The sequence below is a fragment of the Aphelocoma coerulescens genome, chromosome 20 (assembly GCF_041296385.1).
Source record: "Aphelocoma coerulescens isolate FSJ_1873_10779 chromosome 20, UR_Acoe_1.0, whole genome shotgun sequence".
Taxonomy (NCBI): Eukaryota; Metazoa; Chordata; class Aves; order Passeriformes; family Corvidae; genus Aphelocoma; species Aphelocoma coerulescens.
The window spans coordinates 11,081,220-11,097,863 of NC_091033.1; the positions used below are offsets into that span (position 1 = coordinate 11,081,220).

Consider the following 16,644-nt stretch of genomic DNA (forward strand, 5'->3'; position numbering starts at 1 on the left):
TTTCCCCACCACACCACCATGGACCTTGGAGAGGTGCAATAGCTGCATCTGCCTTCTTGGAAGGGCCACAATGGGGAAAATCATTCAGGTGTTGCAGGACCTTGGAATGGGTCCTTCTCTCTGGCCAGTTCTCTCCTGGTTAAAAGGAGCAGGAGGGAACTGCACTGAAAAATCTTCATCATTGCTTTTAATCTCTTCTCCATCAGTACAACCCTATGGGAATTCTGTCATGAAAACTAATTTCATTTCTTTGCTTTTCCCAAAAGTATCAGGCTGTTTTTGAGATCTCTGCCTTTTTCTGTCTCTTCAGGAATGTGCTCCAGGTTACTACAGGGACACCAAGGGGCTCTTTCTGGGAAAATGCATCCCCTGCCACTGCAATGGCCACTCAGATCAGTGCCTGCCAGGCTCTGGGATATGCCTTGTAAGTAAACAGTGGAGCAGTGTGATATTTTGGAGTCATGAGGTCTGTAGCATGTGATTCAAAAGCTCTTTACATGCTAACTGGCTGGATGTACCATGCCTGAGTCAGAGTATTGGCTGCACTGTTTCACTGGTGACCCTGCTTAGGGTCAGCTTAGGGTGCAAGGCAGTTCTGGGATAGAGGAAGGACTGAAGCATCCTGATGGGGAGTTTTTAGCGCATCCACCATTTATTGTCAGTGCTGAACCCAGAGCTTGCCTTTTCCTTGCAGAACTGCCAGCACAACACAGAAGGAGACCACTGTGAGCGATGCAAGGATGGCTACATGGGCAGCCCCTCTGCCCAAGAACCCCTGCAGTGTGTTGGGTGCCCGTGCCCTCTTTCAGTTGCCTCCAACAAGTAAGAACCCCAGGATGGGATTGCCTGTTTGGCCTCACTGTTTAACCACTGAACCACTCTGTGCCCCCACCAGGGCAGGTGTCCCAATACCAGCCTTGTCCTTGTCCCCAGACCATGCCCATGCCCTCTTACCTGAGGCCTCAACAGCCCACAATGAGTGATAGCTCCCCTGGCACCACATCAGGGGTAACTGCACCTCCCTGTGTCCCCCTTCTCGTTTCAGTTTTGCTGTTGGTTGTGTCCACAAGGGTTCCAACATGCAGTGCCTCTGCAAGCCAGGCTACGCTGGACCCAACTGTGAACGGTAAGGGGGGTGGCACCTGTGTTTGGGGGCCTCAGACACCACACTAACCCTGTGCAGCCACTGCTGTGGCAGAGGAGAAGTTGTCCCCTTAAGGACTGCAGCAGAAATGGTTGGCTCTGCCCCTGTGTGCCTTGCTCTGGCAGCATTTCCTTCAGTCCTTTTCAGCCTGCAAATGCCTGACTGCTGAAACTCTGTTACCGTGCGTGTGTGACTTCCCTGTGCTTTGCCTTGACTTGCAGCCTGTGATAAAGGCACCTTTCTGAGGTATCACAAGGTGAAACACAAAGTGCTTAGAGATCCCCGAGGGTTGCAGCAGTTACAAGTGTTGGATGCTCACGCTGTTCCAGTTGTGCAATTCCAGTGCAGGGTGCAGGCACGAGCTGCCGGATCCTCACCCTGTGGTAACTTGCCGTGTTTCTCCAGGTGTGCCCCGGGGTACTACGGCAATCCCTTGGTGATTGGCAGCTCGTGCCAGCCCTGTGACTGCAGCGGGAACACGGATCCCAACATGCTGTTCAGCAGCTGTGACTCCCTGACGGGCGCCTGCTCGGGCTGCATGCACCACACGGCCGGCGCGCGCTGCGAGCTCTGTGCGCCCGGCTACTACGGGGACGCCGTGGTAGCCAAGAACTGCACACGTGAGTGGGGCAGGCAGCCAGCACAGGGGCAAGGGGAGGGTGCCCATTCCCAGCACTGCTCCTCTGCCTCTGAGGAACAGCAGCCCAACTGCAGCTTGCAAAAGGGGCCATGGGAATAAGTTGTTGTGAGAAGCAAATCCAAGAGGAGAGAGGCTCTGTCTTAACTTTGATTGATAGATAAGGGGGAAATAGGATTCCTTTTTAGCAGTAAGTGTTGTGAGTGGCTGACGGGCCCTTCAGTGAAATACTGGGTGTATTTTTCCCTGGCAGAGTGCAACTGTTCGCCTTGTGGGACTGACTCCTGCCACCCACAAACTGGCCAGTGCTTCTGCAAGACCGGAGTGACCGGCCAGCACTGTGATCGCTGTGAGGTGAGGGTCACCTGGGCCCTGGGATGGTGCCTGTCCTTGTCATGGGGATGAGGGGCAGCCTTGGTGTGTCATCCCCCAGGCCTGTGAGCAGAGAAGGGCTGGCTGCCAGCTGGTGAAGGCTGCATTTACATGAGCTGTCGTGTACATGGCAAAAGCTTGATAAAGATCTGGCAGCAAGCAGTGAAGGCAGCATTCCAGTAATGGGGCATCATTTGGGAAAATGCAGTAAACCCCATTTTCCTCAGTGCATCCAGCTTGGGCAAGGGCAGGTTCACAGGGCATTGCTGTGGTGTGTGTGGGTTCTCACTGCAGCTCCACATCTTTACCACGTTGCTTTGAGTTTTGTGGTGCTCAAAACACACCTGGAAAGGCCTGGAAAGGAACACTGGGGTCCCACATCACTGCCCCAGGAGAGAGGCACACTTGCTGACCAGGGCATCCCTGTCCTGCTTTTCCCTAGGAGGGATACTATGGCTTCGAGGGATGCTCGGGCTGCCGGAGGTGTGACTGCGACGTGGGCGCCGTGGGGAGCAGCTGCCACGTGCAGAGCGGCCAGTGCAGCTGCCTGCCCGGCGTCAGCGGCTCGCGCTGCCACCAGTGCGCCCCGGGCTACTGGGGCTTCGGCCAGGGCGGCTGCACAAGTGAGTGGGGGGTCCCAGCCAGCGGCACTGGGGCAGGGCTGTGGTGCTGGTGCAGTTGTTGAAGGCGGAAAACAGCTGGCAGCTGTCTGAGGGGCTGTGCACGTCGCTGGGTTGCGCAGGGAAACCCCCGGCAGCGGTGTGGAGATAAGCTCAGCTGGAATAAAACCATTCGTTCCCCTCTCCCCGGAGTGGTAAAAGCACAAAGTGATTCTCTGTTACTTGACCCTGCAGAGTGCGAGTGCAGAGGGGGCTCCTGTGACCCTCGCACCGGGGAGTGCACGTGCCCCAATGGGCTCACGGGGAAGCAGTGCGACGTCTGCCTGCGCGAGCACGAGGTCCTGGTGGCAAACGGCCCCGACAGCATGAAGTGTGAAGGTCTGTCCCCTGTCCTGGGGAAAGAGGTGAGGGAAGCCTGGCAGAGGGCCTGTGCTGACTGCTGCGTTCCCCTGCAGTGTGTGACAGCTGTGTCCTGCTCCTGCTGGAGGACCTGCAGAGCATCGAGATGTCCTTCCCGTCCATCCGCAGCCAGCTGGTCACCCTCAACGCCAGCTCCATCGCCTGGGCTCGCCTCCACGGCCTCAACGGCACCATAATGGCTATTGCTGTACGTGGAAGGTTTAACATCACCTTCTGCCCATGTTTCCTGGCCTGTTGGCCTGATTTAGTCTCTTTTTTTCCCCCAGAACCAGCTCCGTGAGTACCACAGAGCCATGAGCAGGGTCAGGCAAAGGGCTGACGAGCTGGAGGATGAGAACATGGATCTCACACAGGACCTGAACGCGCTGCAGCACAAAGTAGGGTATTTCTCCATCTTTCTTTGCCAGAGCACAAGTCCCCCTTTTACCAAAATGAGGGCTTTGAAGGCTGTGAGGAGCCTAGTTCAGGCAGGGTGGCTCTCCTGCTTGACAAGTACTAAGTTGCAATGTTAGGTGCTCAAGTTGGATTACCTGCTTTCCTCCCTTGGAGAGCTGTTAAACATCTCATGATAGTGATAGTTTTTCTTGATTTACTGCTTGCTTTTGAGGTGGCTCCAACTTCAAGCAGTAAAAATAAATTCAGTCAAATACCACTTATAGAAGGGGCATACAAGTGAGGAACATAAAACATCTGGGTCCATCACAGATGCAGTCTATATCCAGTCTAAAATCCAGCAGCTGCATCTTCAGAGAACTTACAAACTGAGCAAGATTTGATTTCACTTGATTTGATTTATAAACTGCTGCTCCTAATCTGAGGGAGAGGGAAAAATCTCTACTTGATGACATACTTCCCCAGACAGCTGCAAAGACAAACTGCCCCTGTGTGTACCAAACAGCCAGACTGCAGCCCTCTGTCTCTTGACCAGGACACAGGTGTGCCTGGCTCCAGACTTGGGGCTTTTCCTGTGTTAATAGCACAGAACAGTGCTGTCCTCTGTGCTGTTGGGATTGTTCCAGCATCCAGAGCCTGTTGCATTGGAGCTGCATATATTGCTTGTGCTTCTCTGAAGGTGCTAAATGAGATCACCCGTCAGTGCATTGTAGGACAATGGGGCAGGCTGGACCTCACAAGCTACACATTGCCAAGCCTTGTTTGCCTTTTGGGAGCAGCAGTCCTTCTGATAAATCACATAAAATGTCATCTCATACCTGAGCTGAGACAGAGTTTTTGTTGTAGATGACCATGACTCACAGAGAAGCAATGCGTGTTGATCAGCACACGAAGGAGATGTACCAGAGGGGGGAACAGCTCCTGCTGCACATCCAAAGCATCCAGAGGGGCATTGCAGGTATGTAAAGAAGGGTCTTCGCTTTGGGGTTCTTTCCTGGGATATGCCATGCTCTTGGTTTTAACCACTGCCAAGCACTGCATTGCTTAGAAAAAGCCATGGAGAGGACAAGGGAAAATACAAGTGAAGATCCCTGCAGAATCCTAGCTTTTACTCTCTGACCAGGCTTATTGTGAGTCTCAGCTGCTTGGCTAAACACAAGTCTGGGGAAGAAAACGCTTTAAACTTCCACAGATGTTATTAAAATGCATAAAACAGGGGCAGTCTGCACTGCAGCCTCCAGAGAGGTTGAGCAAAACAGAGTGGCAGGCTCTGGGAGAGGAGGTAAAGCCACAGAAAGATGCTCGGGATGTAGGATGTGTTACTGGTAGTGGCCAAGGAGGCAGAAACATGGGGCAGTGCCTCTGGGTGATCTCGAGCAATTTGTTTTCTGAGTGCTGCCTGAAAGTGGTCTGTGGTTTGTGAGGGGAAAAAACCTCAGGGGATTACAAAGGACCTGGTGTGGTCAGTGCTGATGCTGGGTGTGGGTTTCTCTGCAGACCTGGTGCAGCAGATGGCCAGGTTTGGGGCAGCGAACGCCAGCACCGCGTCCAGCGAGGAGTTCCGGCAGAAGCTGGCCGAGGTGGAAAGGATGCTGAGGGAGATGAAGGAGAGGAGCCTGGGGGCCCAGGAGGAGCTGGCAAGGCGTGAGCACGAGGAGGCTCAGAAGTGTGAGTCCAGCTTGGTGGCACAGGGCTGCCCAGATCCTGCTGGATCTGGCTATTCCTGGCTTGGAGCCCACGCAGACACTGCACATCATGGTTGTGTTCAGAGAGGGCTGTTAAGAGCCAGGCACCCCCAACAATTTTTATAGGAGTTCCAGAGTCCCCTGTGACACTCCAACAGGATCATTTGTGGTTCCTTTTCCCTTAAGGCAAACTTCAGAGCAGAACTAACTGGGTAGTCTGTTTGATGAACAAAATTGGCAACACTTAGAACAAGGAATCGCCATTATTATGTGATGTATTCACATCACACATGGATGTAAGTCACACCATGTTTCTTCCTATTTGCTGTCCCCATAGAGGGGTTCAGAGTAACAGCCAGCAGCCTGCACCCATAGTAGCTCTGCTGTCCTGAGGGCATCCTTGAAGGAGTGAGAGCAGTGAGCCCAACCTGGCACTGCAGGAAGGGAGCACTTCTGATTAACAGGCCCTGGCAAAACATAACTCAGCAGCTGAAAGCTGGAATTATAAACTGGCTCTTGTTGGAAATAAGTAATCAAAGCCTCAGGTGGGGTTTTTCCATCATCTGGAGCTTTTCAGGCATGGCAGTGTGTCTTTGAAAGAGATTCCATCTCTAACCAGCACTGAGAGAGACAATCATGGACAAGATCCTGTGCTATCCAGGCTGAAAAGGAGGGAGGGATGGAAGATGGTCACTTCTGGCCTTGATACCTGCTAAATGAGACTAGAACCAGGCTTTAAGGCAGCCAGGCACAGAAACAGCCTGTTCAGCACAGGAAGAGGAATTAGCAATGGTTGTCATCCCCTCCCTCCCCAGTGTTGCATAGGGTGAAGAGTGAGCTGCACGCCCGCTGGCAGTCCAACCAGGACCTGGTGAGCAGCATCCAGGAGCGGCTGGCACAGCACAGCTCCCAGCTCATGGATCTGCGTGATGCCCTCAACGAGGCCGTGAACAAAACCAGGCAGACAGAGGAATTGAACAGCCTGAACCGAAACAACCTGGAGGAGAGTCAGGTAGACCCTTCACCATGGCCATCAGCGATGTGGGGGGGCTGTCCCAGCCCTGCTGGCCCCTAACTCCGGGTCTTTGTGTCCAGCAAAAGAGCCAGGAACTCCAAAAGCAGCACGCGCTGGTGCAGGAGACCCTGCAGATGGCCAAGGACGCCCTTGCCCAGGTCTCTGACTTCCTGCAGATGATGGAGCGTGCAAAGGAGGTGAGTGGCAGAGGCACTTTGGCACGGGCAGAGGGCGAGGGGTGGCAACCCTCAGGAGTGACAGGTGTCCTTGCAGGCGTACGAGAAGCTGGCAGCGCTGCTGGATGGGGCAAAGCTGCCCTTGACCGAGCGCGTCAAGAAGTTCTCCCCGGCCAGCAGCAAGATCCCCATCGTGGAGCAGGCGGAGGAGCACGCCCGGCTCCTGGATGAGCTTGCAAGGAACCTTTCTGGGTGAGGCACCTGTCCTGACCCTCACTAGTCCGGCTGTCTCCTACCAGAGCTGGGGATGGAAAACTGCAGCCCCACCATGGCAGGGGAACCAGCAGGGTGTCACCTCCAAAGTTTGATACTGGAGCACACATTGTGTTGAGGAGCCCAAAGGGGTTTGTCGGTGGGGGCATGGGGAGCCTGAGTGTTCTCCATGGACTTGCTGGCTTCATCTTCCAAAACAGCATTATCCAGGACACAAACCAGGATGGCTTTATCCAGCGGGCGGTCGATGCCTCCAATGCCTACGCCAGCATCATTGAAGCTGTGAGGAAAGCAGAGCGAGCAGCCCACGATGCTGACGAGGCAGCCAGCGAGGCCCTGATGGTACGTGCTGTGGGGAGCCCTGTGAAGATGGGCAAAAACCAAACTTCCTTCCCTCTGACGTGTGTTCTGTGCCTGAGAGCAGAGTTTGCCACGGCTGGGGCCAGACTCAGTGTTTGGGTCTCCCTGTCACACCCCGCTGCAGATGTTTGAACGAGCATTTTTGTGTGCAGTCAGAGCCAGAGGCTTGAATTCGTCTTCAGAGTCCTGTGTTTGTTTCACAGAATGTCATATCAGAAAACCTCGGGGCCATCTCAAGAACACTGAAGAGGAACAGCAGCAGCCTGGAGGAGGCTGTGAGGAGACAGCAGAGCAAACTCAACGGGGGTGAGAGAGGCTCCTCACAGGGTCTGATGTCCTTCAGTCTGGACTGAGCTCCAACAAACAGCACGTGCATTTCTTTAATTGCAGCTGTTAAAGGCACTCTGCAGACAGCAAGGGACAAGCTGGCTGACCTCCGTGCGAGGAAGGAGCGGCTCCTGACCCAGCTCCAGTCTGTGCAGGACATGCTGGGCAGGGAGCAAGGTTTGTTCTGGGGTAGCGGGACTGATTCTCTCTGCTCCCTTCTTCATGCACCGACTGTGACCCAAGGGTGCTTCCTCCCTCCTCCTGACCACCTCAGAGATACTTCTTTCTTTGCAGAGGACACAAAGGACACGATCCAGAATGCCAAAGCAGCTGCTGCTGAGGCCAACGAAACAGCTGCGAGAGTGGAGGATACCCTGAGCACCATGAAGAAGAACCTGGATGAATGGAAAGACCAGTATGGAGGCCTCCGAAGTGAGGACTTGAACCAGGCAGTCCAGGATGCCAGGAAATCTGGTGAGTGTTGACTCTGATATGAGTCACTGCATGCACAGGTATCCCCAGAGCATTTTTGAAAGCTGTGCTTTGCAGCTCCAGGTCAAGAGCAGAGGGAGGTGGCCAATACTGGATGCTTTAAGTCCTGGCCCTTTTTTTTCTTTGTCTTGTGCAGTGTCTGTATCACGTGTAGCTTTACTGCAGGAGGTTGTATGCACTGGAGCATTCTCACACCCCCTCTCAAGGCTGATGGCTTTAGGGGATCTCTGTGACTGCTCCCAGCTCCTTTGACCTGCATGTCTCAAACTACCTGACCTTCACATTTCCCTTCCTTACTAACCTCCAAAACTCCTGGCTCCTCTTCAACCCCAGCGTCCAGCCTGGAGAGCACCATTCCCCTGCTGCTGGAGAAGCTGAGCAGCCTGGAGAACAGGAGGAACAAAAATGCCACCGTGTCAGAGAACATCGTGAGGATCCGGCAGCTCATCACGCAGGCGAGGAACGCTGCCAGCAAGGTGAGCTCAGGGGTGGGTGAGGGCTGGGCATGGTGTGCTGGGAGCCTGGGGGGGAGGAGGGCTTACCTGAGGGTAGCATGCAAAGGGGAGGGTGTCTGGGGCCACCAGGCAGCGTCCCTTTCTCATGGCATTTGGTGGAACTGGCAGTGACCAGACAGGTGGCAGTGGGTTCAGTGCCACAGGGCTGGATTTCTCTCCTTACAGGTGAAAGTGCCCATGAAGTTCAACGGCAGCTCAGGGGTGCAGGTCCGGATGCCTAGCAATCTGCAGGATTTGGCAGCCTACACATCCCTCAAATTCTACATCCAAAACCCTGAGCCCAGGAGCCGGCAGGACGAGGGAGAGGAGGGGCGGTTCGTGTTGTACCTGGGTAGCCAGGAGGTGAGATGGGGCCAGAGGGTGGATGGAGCCCTTGTTGCACCAATGGGGGATCATGCCTGGGCATCAGCCCCTCACCCTCTCCCTGAATATCTTTGGGGAACACAAACAGCTCCTGGATGCAGCCGTCAGCCTGGGTGGGGAGTGGGATAGGGGGTGTTTGTCCAGTGCAGCCCTGGGTGCACCAGGAGAGCTCCTGCCTGTCCCAAATACCAACACGTGGCCCTGTTTCTCCCTGAGTTCAGGCCACTGGAGACTACCTGGGCATTGTGCTCAAGGATCGCAGAGTGCATTGGATTTACAAACTGGGAGATGAGGAGCCAACCTCCCTGAGTGTCGATGAGGATATTGGAGAGCAGTTTGTCACCATCAGCATCAACAGGTAGGGCCTTTGCTCAGGGAGGACAGGGTTTGATTCTCTTTGGGGGTCTCCCCTGGTCTTGACCATCTCTCCCTGCTGCAGGATCCTGCAGTATGGGCACATGTCAGTGATCGTGGAGAGGCAGAGGGTGCACGAGATCAAGGGAGACAGCGTGGCCAAGGGAGAGCAAGGCCTGCTCAACCTCGACCCACGCAACGTGGTCTTCTACGTGGGTGGCTACCCCTCCAGCTTCACGGTGAGACAGGTGGCAGGGAGGGGGGAGCAGGTTTTGGGAGGTGTCAGCAATGCCTTTGGAGGTTCTTACAGGAGGGAAACTTGTTTAACTGTTGTGTTTCATTCCCAGCCTCCTCCCACTCTGCGCTATCCCAACTACCGCGGGTGCCTGGAGCTGGACACGCTGAACGAGGAGGTGGTGAGCCTGTACAACTTCCAGCACACCTTCGAGCTGGACACAGCTGCCGAGAAACCCTGCGCAAGGTGGGCACTGCCCCCGGGCCGGGAGCAGCCCTGCTCCAGGGCACTTATCCTTAGCTCTGCTTGCTCCAGGGCATGCCAGATGGCTTGGGATTGATGCCTCTGGTGTGTCTCAGGTCCAAGTCCACAGGAGACCCCTGGCTGACTGACGGCTCCTACTTCGATGGCACTGGTTATGCGGAGATCAAGTTCGAGAGCCAGTTTGGCACAACCAAGCGCTTCGAGCAGGAGATCCGGGTGGTCTCCTACAATGGCATCATCTTCTTCCTGGAGAACCAGGCAGGTGCTTGCTCCTCTGGGGAGCCTTCGTCCCTCAGTGGGTGGGCTGGGACAATCCCAGGCCTGCTTGCTGGCGTTCCCAGTTCAGGACACTGGGGAGAGGAGGGCTTCGGAGATCTTAGGGCTGCTTGGAGCAGGATTTCAGCACTATTGTTAAAAGCCATGAGCAGGCTGGACCCAAACGTCACAGCAGTCACTTGGCTGGTGTTGGAGGGGTTCCCCAAAACTTGGGAGACCCTCCAAGCTGGGCCCCGGTTCACTGGGGCAGCTGCAAGGAGCATTTCCAGCTTGCAGTGTTATCCCTGTGCTACCAGCACAGGGTTGCTGTTTCAGATAAATCCCAAATAACGTGACCAGGGCACTGGCAGTGGGATCTGCTCCCATCAGTATTAAAGGGCAGATGGGCTCAGGGCCACAACTGCATCCTGGGCACCTGCTGAGTGTCCATCCTGCCTCCCCCAGGGTCAATTCCTGTGTCTGGCCATCCGGGATGGGAAGCTGGCGCTTTACTATGATTTCAGTTCTGGCCTGGAGATGGCAAAACCGAGCAACTCCTCCTCTCTCACCATCAGCAGCACCACAAACAAAGCGGTAAGAGGGAACAGGGCTCGCTTGGAGTGAGGGCTCCTCATCCGAGGTGGGGAGGCACAGAGACCCTTGTTTTTGAGGGGGGAAGAGCTGCAAGAAGTTTTTTGACTTCAGCCATTAACTAGACACCCTGTCCTGCCCTTTGCCCCAGACTGACAGATCATTTCTCTCCTCTGTCTCCAGATCCAGATTTTCCTCCTCAAAATGAATAATAAGAAGCGCATCCTGGTGCGGGTGGAGCGCCTCACCATCTTTGTGGTGGAGCAGGAGAACTCCCTGGAGAACGCTGTCTCCTACTACCTGGGGGGTGTGCCCCCAGCTGTGCTGCCCCCCAGGTGGGTCCAGCCTGCAATGGAGTGGGACAGTCAGCATGTTCCCCTCCAGAGTCCCTGGTGGTGGCCCTGGCCCTTTCTCAGCCACATCCAGGGCTGTTGGAACCCTAATGAAACTCTGGGGGAAGATTTCCTCTCCCTATCCATCATCCTGAGCTTTTTAAAGATGGTAACTTTTCCATCTCTGGGGATGGATGAGGTGCTGGTGGGTGTCACCAAGCCCTCCTTTGCCGTGCTGCGTGCTTCGGAGCAGCCTTGGCACTGGAGAGATACCTGTGACCATCACAGTTCTTTCTCAGGCACTTTGCCTGAAGAGCTGCAGGGCCAGATCCTGCCCAGGGGCTGTGTCTGCCTGGGGCTGTCCTTGTTAACACTGCCTGCTTCTCCTGCAGTTTGAAAGCTCTCTTCCCCACGGGTGGGCCCATTCGGGGCTGCATGAAGGGCTTGAAGGCTCTTGGCAAATACGTCGACCTGAAGCGCATGAGCACCGTGGGTGTCAGCTACGGGTGCACCTCGGACCTCCTGGTGAGCACAAAGCCCTGGCAGCCTGGCTGGCATGCTGGGGGAAGGATCTGTCAGGGAGAGGGAGCACAGGACCCCCAGGACAGGCCTCATCTCCTCTCATTCACAGAGAAACAAGCATAAACCCCCCAAGTCCTCAGTGCAGAGGGGTCATGGTGAGGTGCTTGCTTCACATGGTTGGCCATAGCACCAGCCAGACCCAGCAAGGAACAGAGCTCCTCACTCATCTCCCAGCATCCCAGCAAGGCCAGGGCCAGTCTCCCACCTTGTCTCTGTGGTGTCCCTCCCAGGTTGCCCGCTCAGTCAGCATCCATGGCCACGGCTACCTGACCCTGGCTCTGACCGATGTGCCAGGGCTGCGGGACTTTTACAGCGGCTTCAGCTTCCAGACAAGCCAGCGTGAAGGGCTGCTCTACCACCACTCCACCCAGGTGGGTACCCACAGGCCCCCAGATATCCCGGCCGTGGGGCTGCTGGGGAGGGTGCTGCTTCCCCTTGGAAAACGGGATTTTGGTGGGGCCAGGGTGTGAATCTGCAGTGAGATCTGCACCCTGAGCTCTTGGAGAGCAGTGGGAAAGTGGGCTCTTCCTTGGGGTTCAGCTGCTGAGCTGCTGGGTGATGCTTTCTGCAGGAGGGGACCTGCCAGGTGTCCCTCCAGAGGGGTCAGCTGGCCTTGAACCTTCTGGGGAGCGAAGTCACCACTGACGGTGCCTACGCGGACGGCAGGGCTCACTACGTGGCCTTCTACAGCGATGCCCGTGGGTACGTGTCCTGCTGTGGGTGCTGCTGGGGGGCCGGGGTGCCCACAGCCACGGGGACCTGCTGAGCTCCTGCTGCCACCCCCAGGGTCCGGCTGTACGTGGACGATGAGCTGCAGGACACCAGGACAGGCCCCAGGCCCAGCCGGCGGCAGCGGCGCCAGGACGGGCGTCGGCTCTTCCAGCTTGGGGGTTCACCTGATCCAGGTGCCCTCAGCAACCTCACCGGCTGCATCGGGAATGTCTTCGTCAAGCGGTGAGCAACTCAGTGCCACTGCCAGATGGCAGGGCTCAGCCCTTTCCCACCTCCCAGCTGGTGTGACAAGGACCTTTTCTTCCTGTGTGTAGGGTGTCAGAGCCACAGATGGTGGTGGACCTGCAGCAGAATGTGGAGAGCATCAATGTCACCATGAGCTGTCCCTTGGGCGAGCAGTCGCAGCAGCTCAGAGTGACTCCAAAGAAGGACAGGCGGAAACCCAAGGTACCAGCTGCTGCCAGAACTCCCCACGTTCTCCTCCTCATCCTCCTCAGATGCCACTGCTCAGCTCTGCTGGCGCTTGCAGGGATACTCCCCTCACTCCATTTCCTGGTGCACGTTGTGTAGGTGCTGGGCAAGCCTGCGCCGAAGGGCCGGCGCCACGACCAGGACGGGCTGTGCCAGCTGCACGCCCAGCCCCGCGCAGCCAGGGGCACCTTCCGCTTCGGGGGAGCCCTGAGCAGCCGCTGGGAGTTTGATGAGATCCCAGCCTCCTTTGGGTGGAGGTGAGCCTCGCCCCATGCCCACCCCATGCAAACCTGGCCCTGGGATCATGGCCTGGAAGCACATGTCCCTTGCAGTAGTGTGAGAGCCGGGTGCTCCCATCACTCTCTGTCCCTGCAGGTCCCATTTCTCCCTGGAGGTGAAGCTGAACTCCTCCAGTGGGCTGCTCTTCTACATGGCGGGTGAGCGGGGCTCCTCTATGGCTCTCTTTGTCTCCAACGGGCGCTTCGTCTTCCTGGTGGACACGGGCGGGCGCCGGCTGCGCATCCGCAGCAAGGACAAGTACCGCGACCGGCAGTGGCACACGGTGAGCAGGGGCAGGGCTCAGCAGGACCTCCCCAAACCACAGCGTTGCTTTCTGCACCAGATGCCTCTGCAGGGGTTGGCTCAGTGCAGCCCTGCTCTGGGCATTGCTTCCTTGTTGCACATGGCACACTGCAGTTCCAGGGGAGCAAAGGGGACAGTGAAAACACAGCCAGGGCTGGCTGAACCTCTGAGCTGAGGCCTCCCTTCCCTGGGCACAGCCCTGGGGCTCTTCCCAACCTGAGAAGCCCCCAGTTCTGGCATTGACCTTTGGTGCTTGCAGGTCTTCTTCAGCAGAGACCAGAGCCGGGCCCAGCTGGTCATCGATGGGCTGCGAGCCCAGGATGCTGCGGTGGCCACCACAACGCTCTTCGTGGCCCAGACCCCCTTGTATGTGGGGGGAGTTCCAGCTGGGAAAGCTAAGGCTCACATACCGGTAAGGGCTTGGTGGTCCCATGGCATCATCCTCTCTGCCTGTTCCCAGAGCCCTGGCATCACCTTGTGCTGGCTGCTTTTGCCCCCCTCTGTGCTCAGTCCCGTGGCCTCTCTCCGCAGGCTGCATCGGCCTCCAGCTTTGATGGCTGCCTGAGGAACCTCCAGCTGGACGGGAGGCCCCTGGGTCCCCCCTCACGCACCTTTGGGGTGACACCGTGCTACGAGGGCACACTGGAGAGCGGGGTCTTCTTCGCCGCAGATAGCGGGTCCATCACCTTAGGTACCTCCCAGCAGGCTGGGACTAGGAGGAACAAATCCCATGGGAATCCCCTTGGTCCTCACCGATGGCATTTCTCTTCCAGCTGATGCAGTGATGACTGAGCAGGACTTGGAGGTGACACTGGAGGTCCGTCCCCGCAGTGCCTCTGGCCTCATCTTCCACGTCGGCACGAGGAGAAGCCACCATCTCTCACTCTACATGGAGGAGACCAAGGTACTGGGAGGGTGGTGTCCCCACGGATTTTCAGAGTCAGTGGGGGTCTCCTGCCTGTCCCTCTCAGCTCTCCAGCTCTGATGGGTTTGTCTCACCCCAGGTCACTGTGAGAGCGAACGCTGGGGCTGATGAATTCTCTGCGTCGGTGACGTGCCCAGCTCTCTGCGACGGGCAGTGGCACACCATTGCAGGTGAGGTGACAGCTCCCTTGGTTCTGTGACTCTGCTCCAGCCCTGCTCAGCCCACACCTCCTAGGGGAGCTCAGGGCAACCCAGGCTTGGTGATTTAAACCCTATGCCCCTACTGTATGCACTTAATTTGGGAGTTTTTAGTTGCCATAAGGTCATCTTCCTGATTAACAAGAGTTCTTGCCTGATCTTAGCACTGTCACATCTGGTGGACAGGAGAGACAGGTTGTTTTTCCACATCTTGGAGCAGCTGGCAAGGTCAAGGATGTGCCACAGGACTTGATCCATCCTGGGGACTGTGTCCAGCTTCAAGTGAAAGTCCAATTTGCTTTGGTGCCGTGTGTCCAAAGGGCTCCAAGCCCACAGCTGGGAGCAGGGATTGCAGGATTCACACCTGTACAGGAACCTCAGCCTTTAACGTAGCTGCCATTGAGCAGGTGCTGTTTTGTATCAAGCCCTTTTTGGGGTTGGGGGCACAGCTGCAGCCCCACCTCAGCACAGCTCTATTTTAAACCCCCTCATCTTGTTCAACCAGTGCTGGGTGAGGTTTTAGGGGAGACTGTCCATACTCTGGGCATTTCCCAAGAGCCGGGCCCTTTGACTCTCCCAGTAGTTTTGCTCTGCTCCACAGCACTGGTCTAGGCTGGAGGGCAGAGGTGGGCTTGCTCCATGGGTAAGGAAGAAGCACTGACTGTTGTTTTCTTTTGAAGTTACCAAATGGAAAAACATAATCCAGGTGGATGTGGATGCAGAAGGCAACCACACAGTGGGACCCAGCCAGCCTCCTGCACCCAGCACAAGGGTGACCTTCTCCCTGGGAGGGCTGCCAGGTGAGTTGGCAGAGACGTGCTCCAGGATGAAATACCCCAAGGCCAAGGGGAGATACTGTGCGAGGAAGAGGTATTTAAGCATTTGCCAGATTAATGCCTGCTTTTCCTTGTTCTTCTGCAGAGACAGACAAGGCCAGCACAAGGCTGCTGTTACCTCCCCTCCCTCACTACGTGGGCTGTGTCAGGAACTTGCTGATTAACCAGAGGCACGTGGACCTGCCTCGAGCTGGGACTGCCTGGGGCTCTGTCAGCCTGAAGGGCTGCCCTGTGCTCTAAGTGCCGCATGCACGGACAGCCTGAGGGACAGAACACTGCTCCGGCCCCGGCGTCACCACTCGAGAGCACTGACCCTGCTCGGACACACTTATCTCCAGTGACTGCAGGCACAAGTCTGGGCCAAACCAGAGGGGCCACAAATCCCAGGGGAAGGAGGGCAGGGGAGCACAGTTGGGGAGAAGGGGGCACTTTGAGGATGTTTCCCAAATAGAACCAAAGTGGGATGTGGCGACAGGTGAGTCCTTCCTGGGTGGTCAAGGATCTGCAACAGGGCTCATGCTGCCCGTGGCTCGTGGTGGGAGTGTGGGCTGGAGCACAGAGCAGCCCTGCAGCATGTCCTGAATCCTGTTCCCTTCACCCCACACGTACAATGCACATAGATTTAGTTCACCGAACACTTGAGGCTATTAATAAACTGTCACAGACTGTCTGCTGACAAAGGCTGCAGGAAGTTTGTGTTCTATAATAAATGCAATTAGGACAAACTGGATTAATTCTATCGGGTTTGGGGTTTTATAAGCAAGGGCACATTTAACCCTCCCCCCAAGGGCAGTCTCAGCTCACCTGCTACTGCTATGCAAAGAGCTCTGCAAGGGGGAACTTGGACAAAATTCTGTTCGCAGAATTAGCATCTTCTTATCAGAGTAATTTATAAGAATCAAAAAAAAGAACAGAATAGGCTGGGAGAACTGCCAAGGGAAAGCAGAAAGGCACAACCACCACTGGCTCTGCACTTGCATTCAGCACTGGTAGTACACTGACAAAGGTCCTGTTGTGTGAAGCAAGAAACTACTGCTCGAAAGGGAAGAAATAGAAAGGTTACCTCCACATCTGGCCAGGTGTGCAAGGTGGCACCTGGCCCTCACCCATCCTGGCTCCTGCTCAGCCTCCCTCAGCCCTGGTGTAGTGCAGTCTCCACTTGAAGCAGCTTTTTACTCCCAAGACACCCAGTTCACTCGTGCACTTACACGTCATATATATATTTGGGTGTGTATATATATCTCTGGCCACTTGGGGACAAAATCTTGCTTCTGAAATGGACTTGTAACTTATATCATTATATTGTGGGGTTTTTTTATGAGGGGTAAATATTGTAAAATGGGTTTTTAACATGTCCATCTTAAACAAATGTAATTATGACTTGTTCTTAAAAGTTGTAGTATTAAAGATGGTCTTTGTAAATCACTGGTACATACTTTGGAGTCAAATAAAGTTTTATGTAACTCTCTTTCACTTTACCTGGGGAGAGAAGCATG

General features: G+C 55.7%; 1 protein-coding gene across 4 annotated transcripts in view; it reads left to right on the top strand.

The window, feature by feature from the left end:
• Positions 1 to 16,626, top strand: part of LAMA5 (laminin subunit alpha 5) — a 105,872-nt gene extending 89,246 nt beyond the window's left edge. For all 4 annotated transcript variants that reach the window (XM_069034109.1, XM_069034106.1, XM_069034107.1 and 1 more), the window contains 39 exons: positions 311 to 424; positions 695 to 822; positions 1,046 to 1,126; positions 1,550 to 1,764; positions 2,035 to 2,135; positions 2,596 to 2,776; positions 3,008 to 3,151; positions 3,229 to 3,380; positions 3,460 to 3,570; positions 4,433 to 4,544; positions 5,084 to 5,254; positions 6,087 to 6,283; positions 6,367 to 6,483; positions 6,560 to 6,714; positions 6,936 to 7,077; positions 7,299 to 7,401; positions 7,486 to 7,599; positions 7,717 to 7,896; positions 8,248 to 8,390; positions 8,595 to 8,771; positions 9,014 to 9,150; positions 9,232 to 9,385; positions 9,494 to 9,627; positions 9,741 to 9,903; positions 10,366 to 10,494; positions 10,675 to 10,826; positions 11,216 to 11,348; positions 11,636 to 11,776; positions 11,977 to 12,107; positions 12,192 to 12,359; positions 12,452 to 12,584; positions 12,708 to 12,865; positions 12,984 to 13,170; positions 13,450 to 13,602; positions 13,722 to 13,881; positions 13,964 to 14,094; positions 14,195 to 14,285; positions 14,993 to 15,112; positions 15,234 to 16,626. In XM_069034109.1, coding sequence (XP_068890210.1) covers positions 311 to 424; positions 695 to 822; positions 1,046 to 1,126; positions 1,550 to 1,764; positions 2,035 to 2,135; positions 2,596 to 2,776; positions 3,008 to 3,151; positions 3,229 to 3,380; positions 3,460 to 3,570; positions 4,433 to 4,544; positions 5,084 to 5,254; positions 6,087 to 6,283; positions 6,367 to 6,483; positions 6,560 to 6,714; positions 6,936 to 7,077; positions 7,299 to 7,401; positions 7,486 to 7,599; positions 7,717 to 7,896; positions 8,248 to 8,390; positions 8,595 to 8,771; positions 9,014 to 9,150; positions 9,232 to 9,385; positions 9,494 to 9,627; positions 9,741 to 9,903; positions 10,366 to 10,494; positions 10,675 to 10,826; positions 11,216 to 11,348; positions 11,636 to 11,776; positions 11,977 to 12,107; positions 12,192 to 12,359; positions 12,452 to 12,584; positions 12,708 to 12,865; positions 12,984 to 13,170; positions 13,450 to 13,602; positions 13,722 to 13,881; positions 13,964 to 14,094; positions 14,195 to 14,285; positions 14,993 to 15,112; positions 15,234 to 15,388 — 5,568 coding nt within the window. In that variant the 3' untranslated portion in view covers positions 15,389 to 16,626. The remainder of the gene's footprint in view (positions 1 to 310; positions 425 to 694; positions 823 to 1,045; positions 1,127 to 1,549; positions 1,765 to 2,034; positions 2,136 to 2,595; positions 2,777 to 3,007; positions 3,152 to 3,228; positions 3,381 to 3,459; positions 3,571 to 4,432; positions 4,545 to 5,083; positions 5,255 to 6,086; positions 6,284 to 6,366; positions 6,484 to 6,559; positions 6,715 to 6,935; positions 7,078 to 7,298; positions 7,402 to 7,485; positions 7,600 to 7,716; positions 7,897 to 8,247; positions 8,391 to 8,594; positions 8,772 to 9,013; positions 9,151 to 9,231; positions 9,386 to 9,493; positions 9,628 to 9,740; positions 9,904 to 10,365; positions 10,495 to 10,674; positions 10,827 to 11,215; positions 11,349 to 11,635; positions 11,777 to 11,976; positions 12,108 to 12,191; positions 12,360 to 12,451; positions 12,585 to 12,707; positions 12,866 to 12,983; positions 13,171 to 13,449; positions 13,603 to 13,721; positions 13,882 to 13,963; positions 14,095 to 14,194; positions 14,286 to 14,992; positions 15,113 to 15,233) is intronic.
• Positions 16,627 to 16,644: the final 18 nt, after the last annotated feature.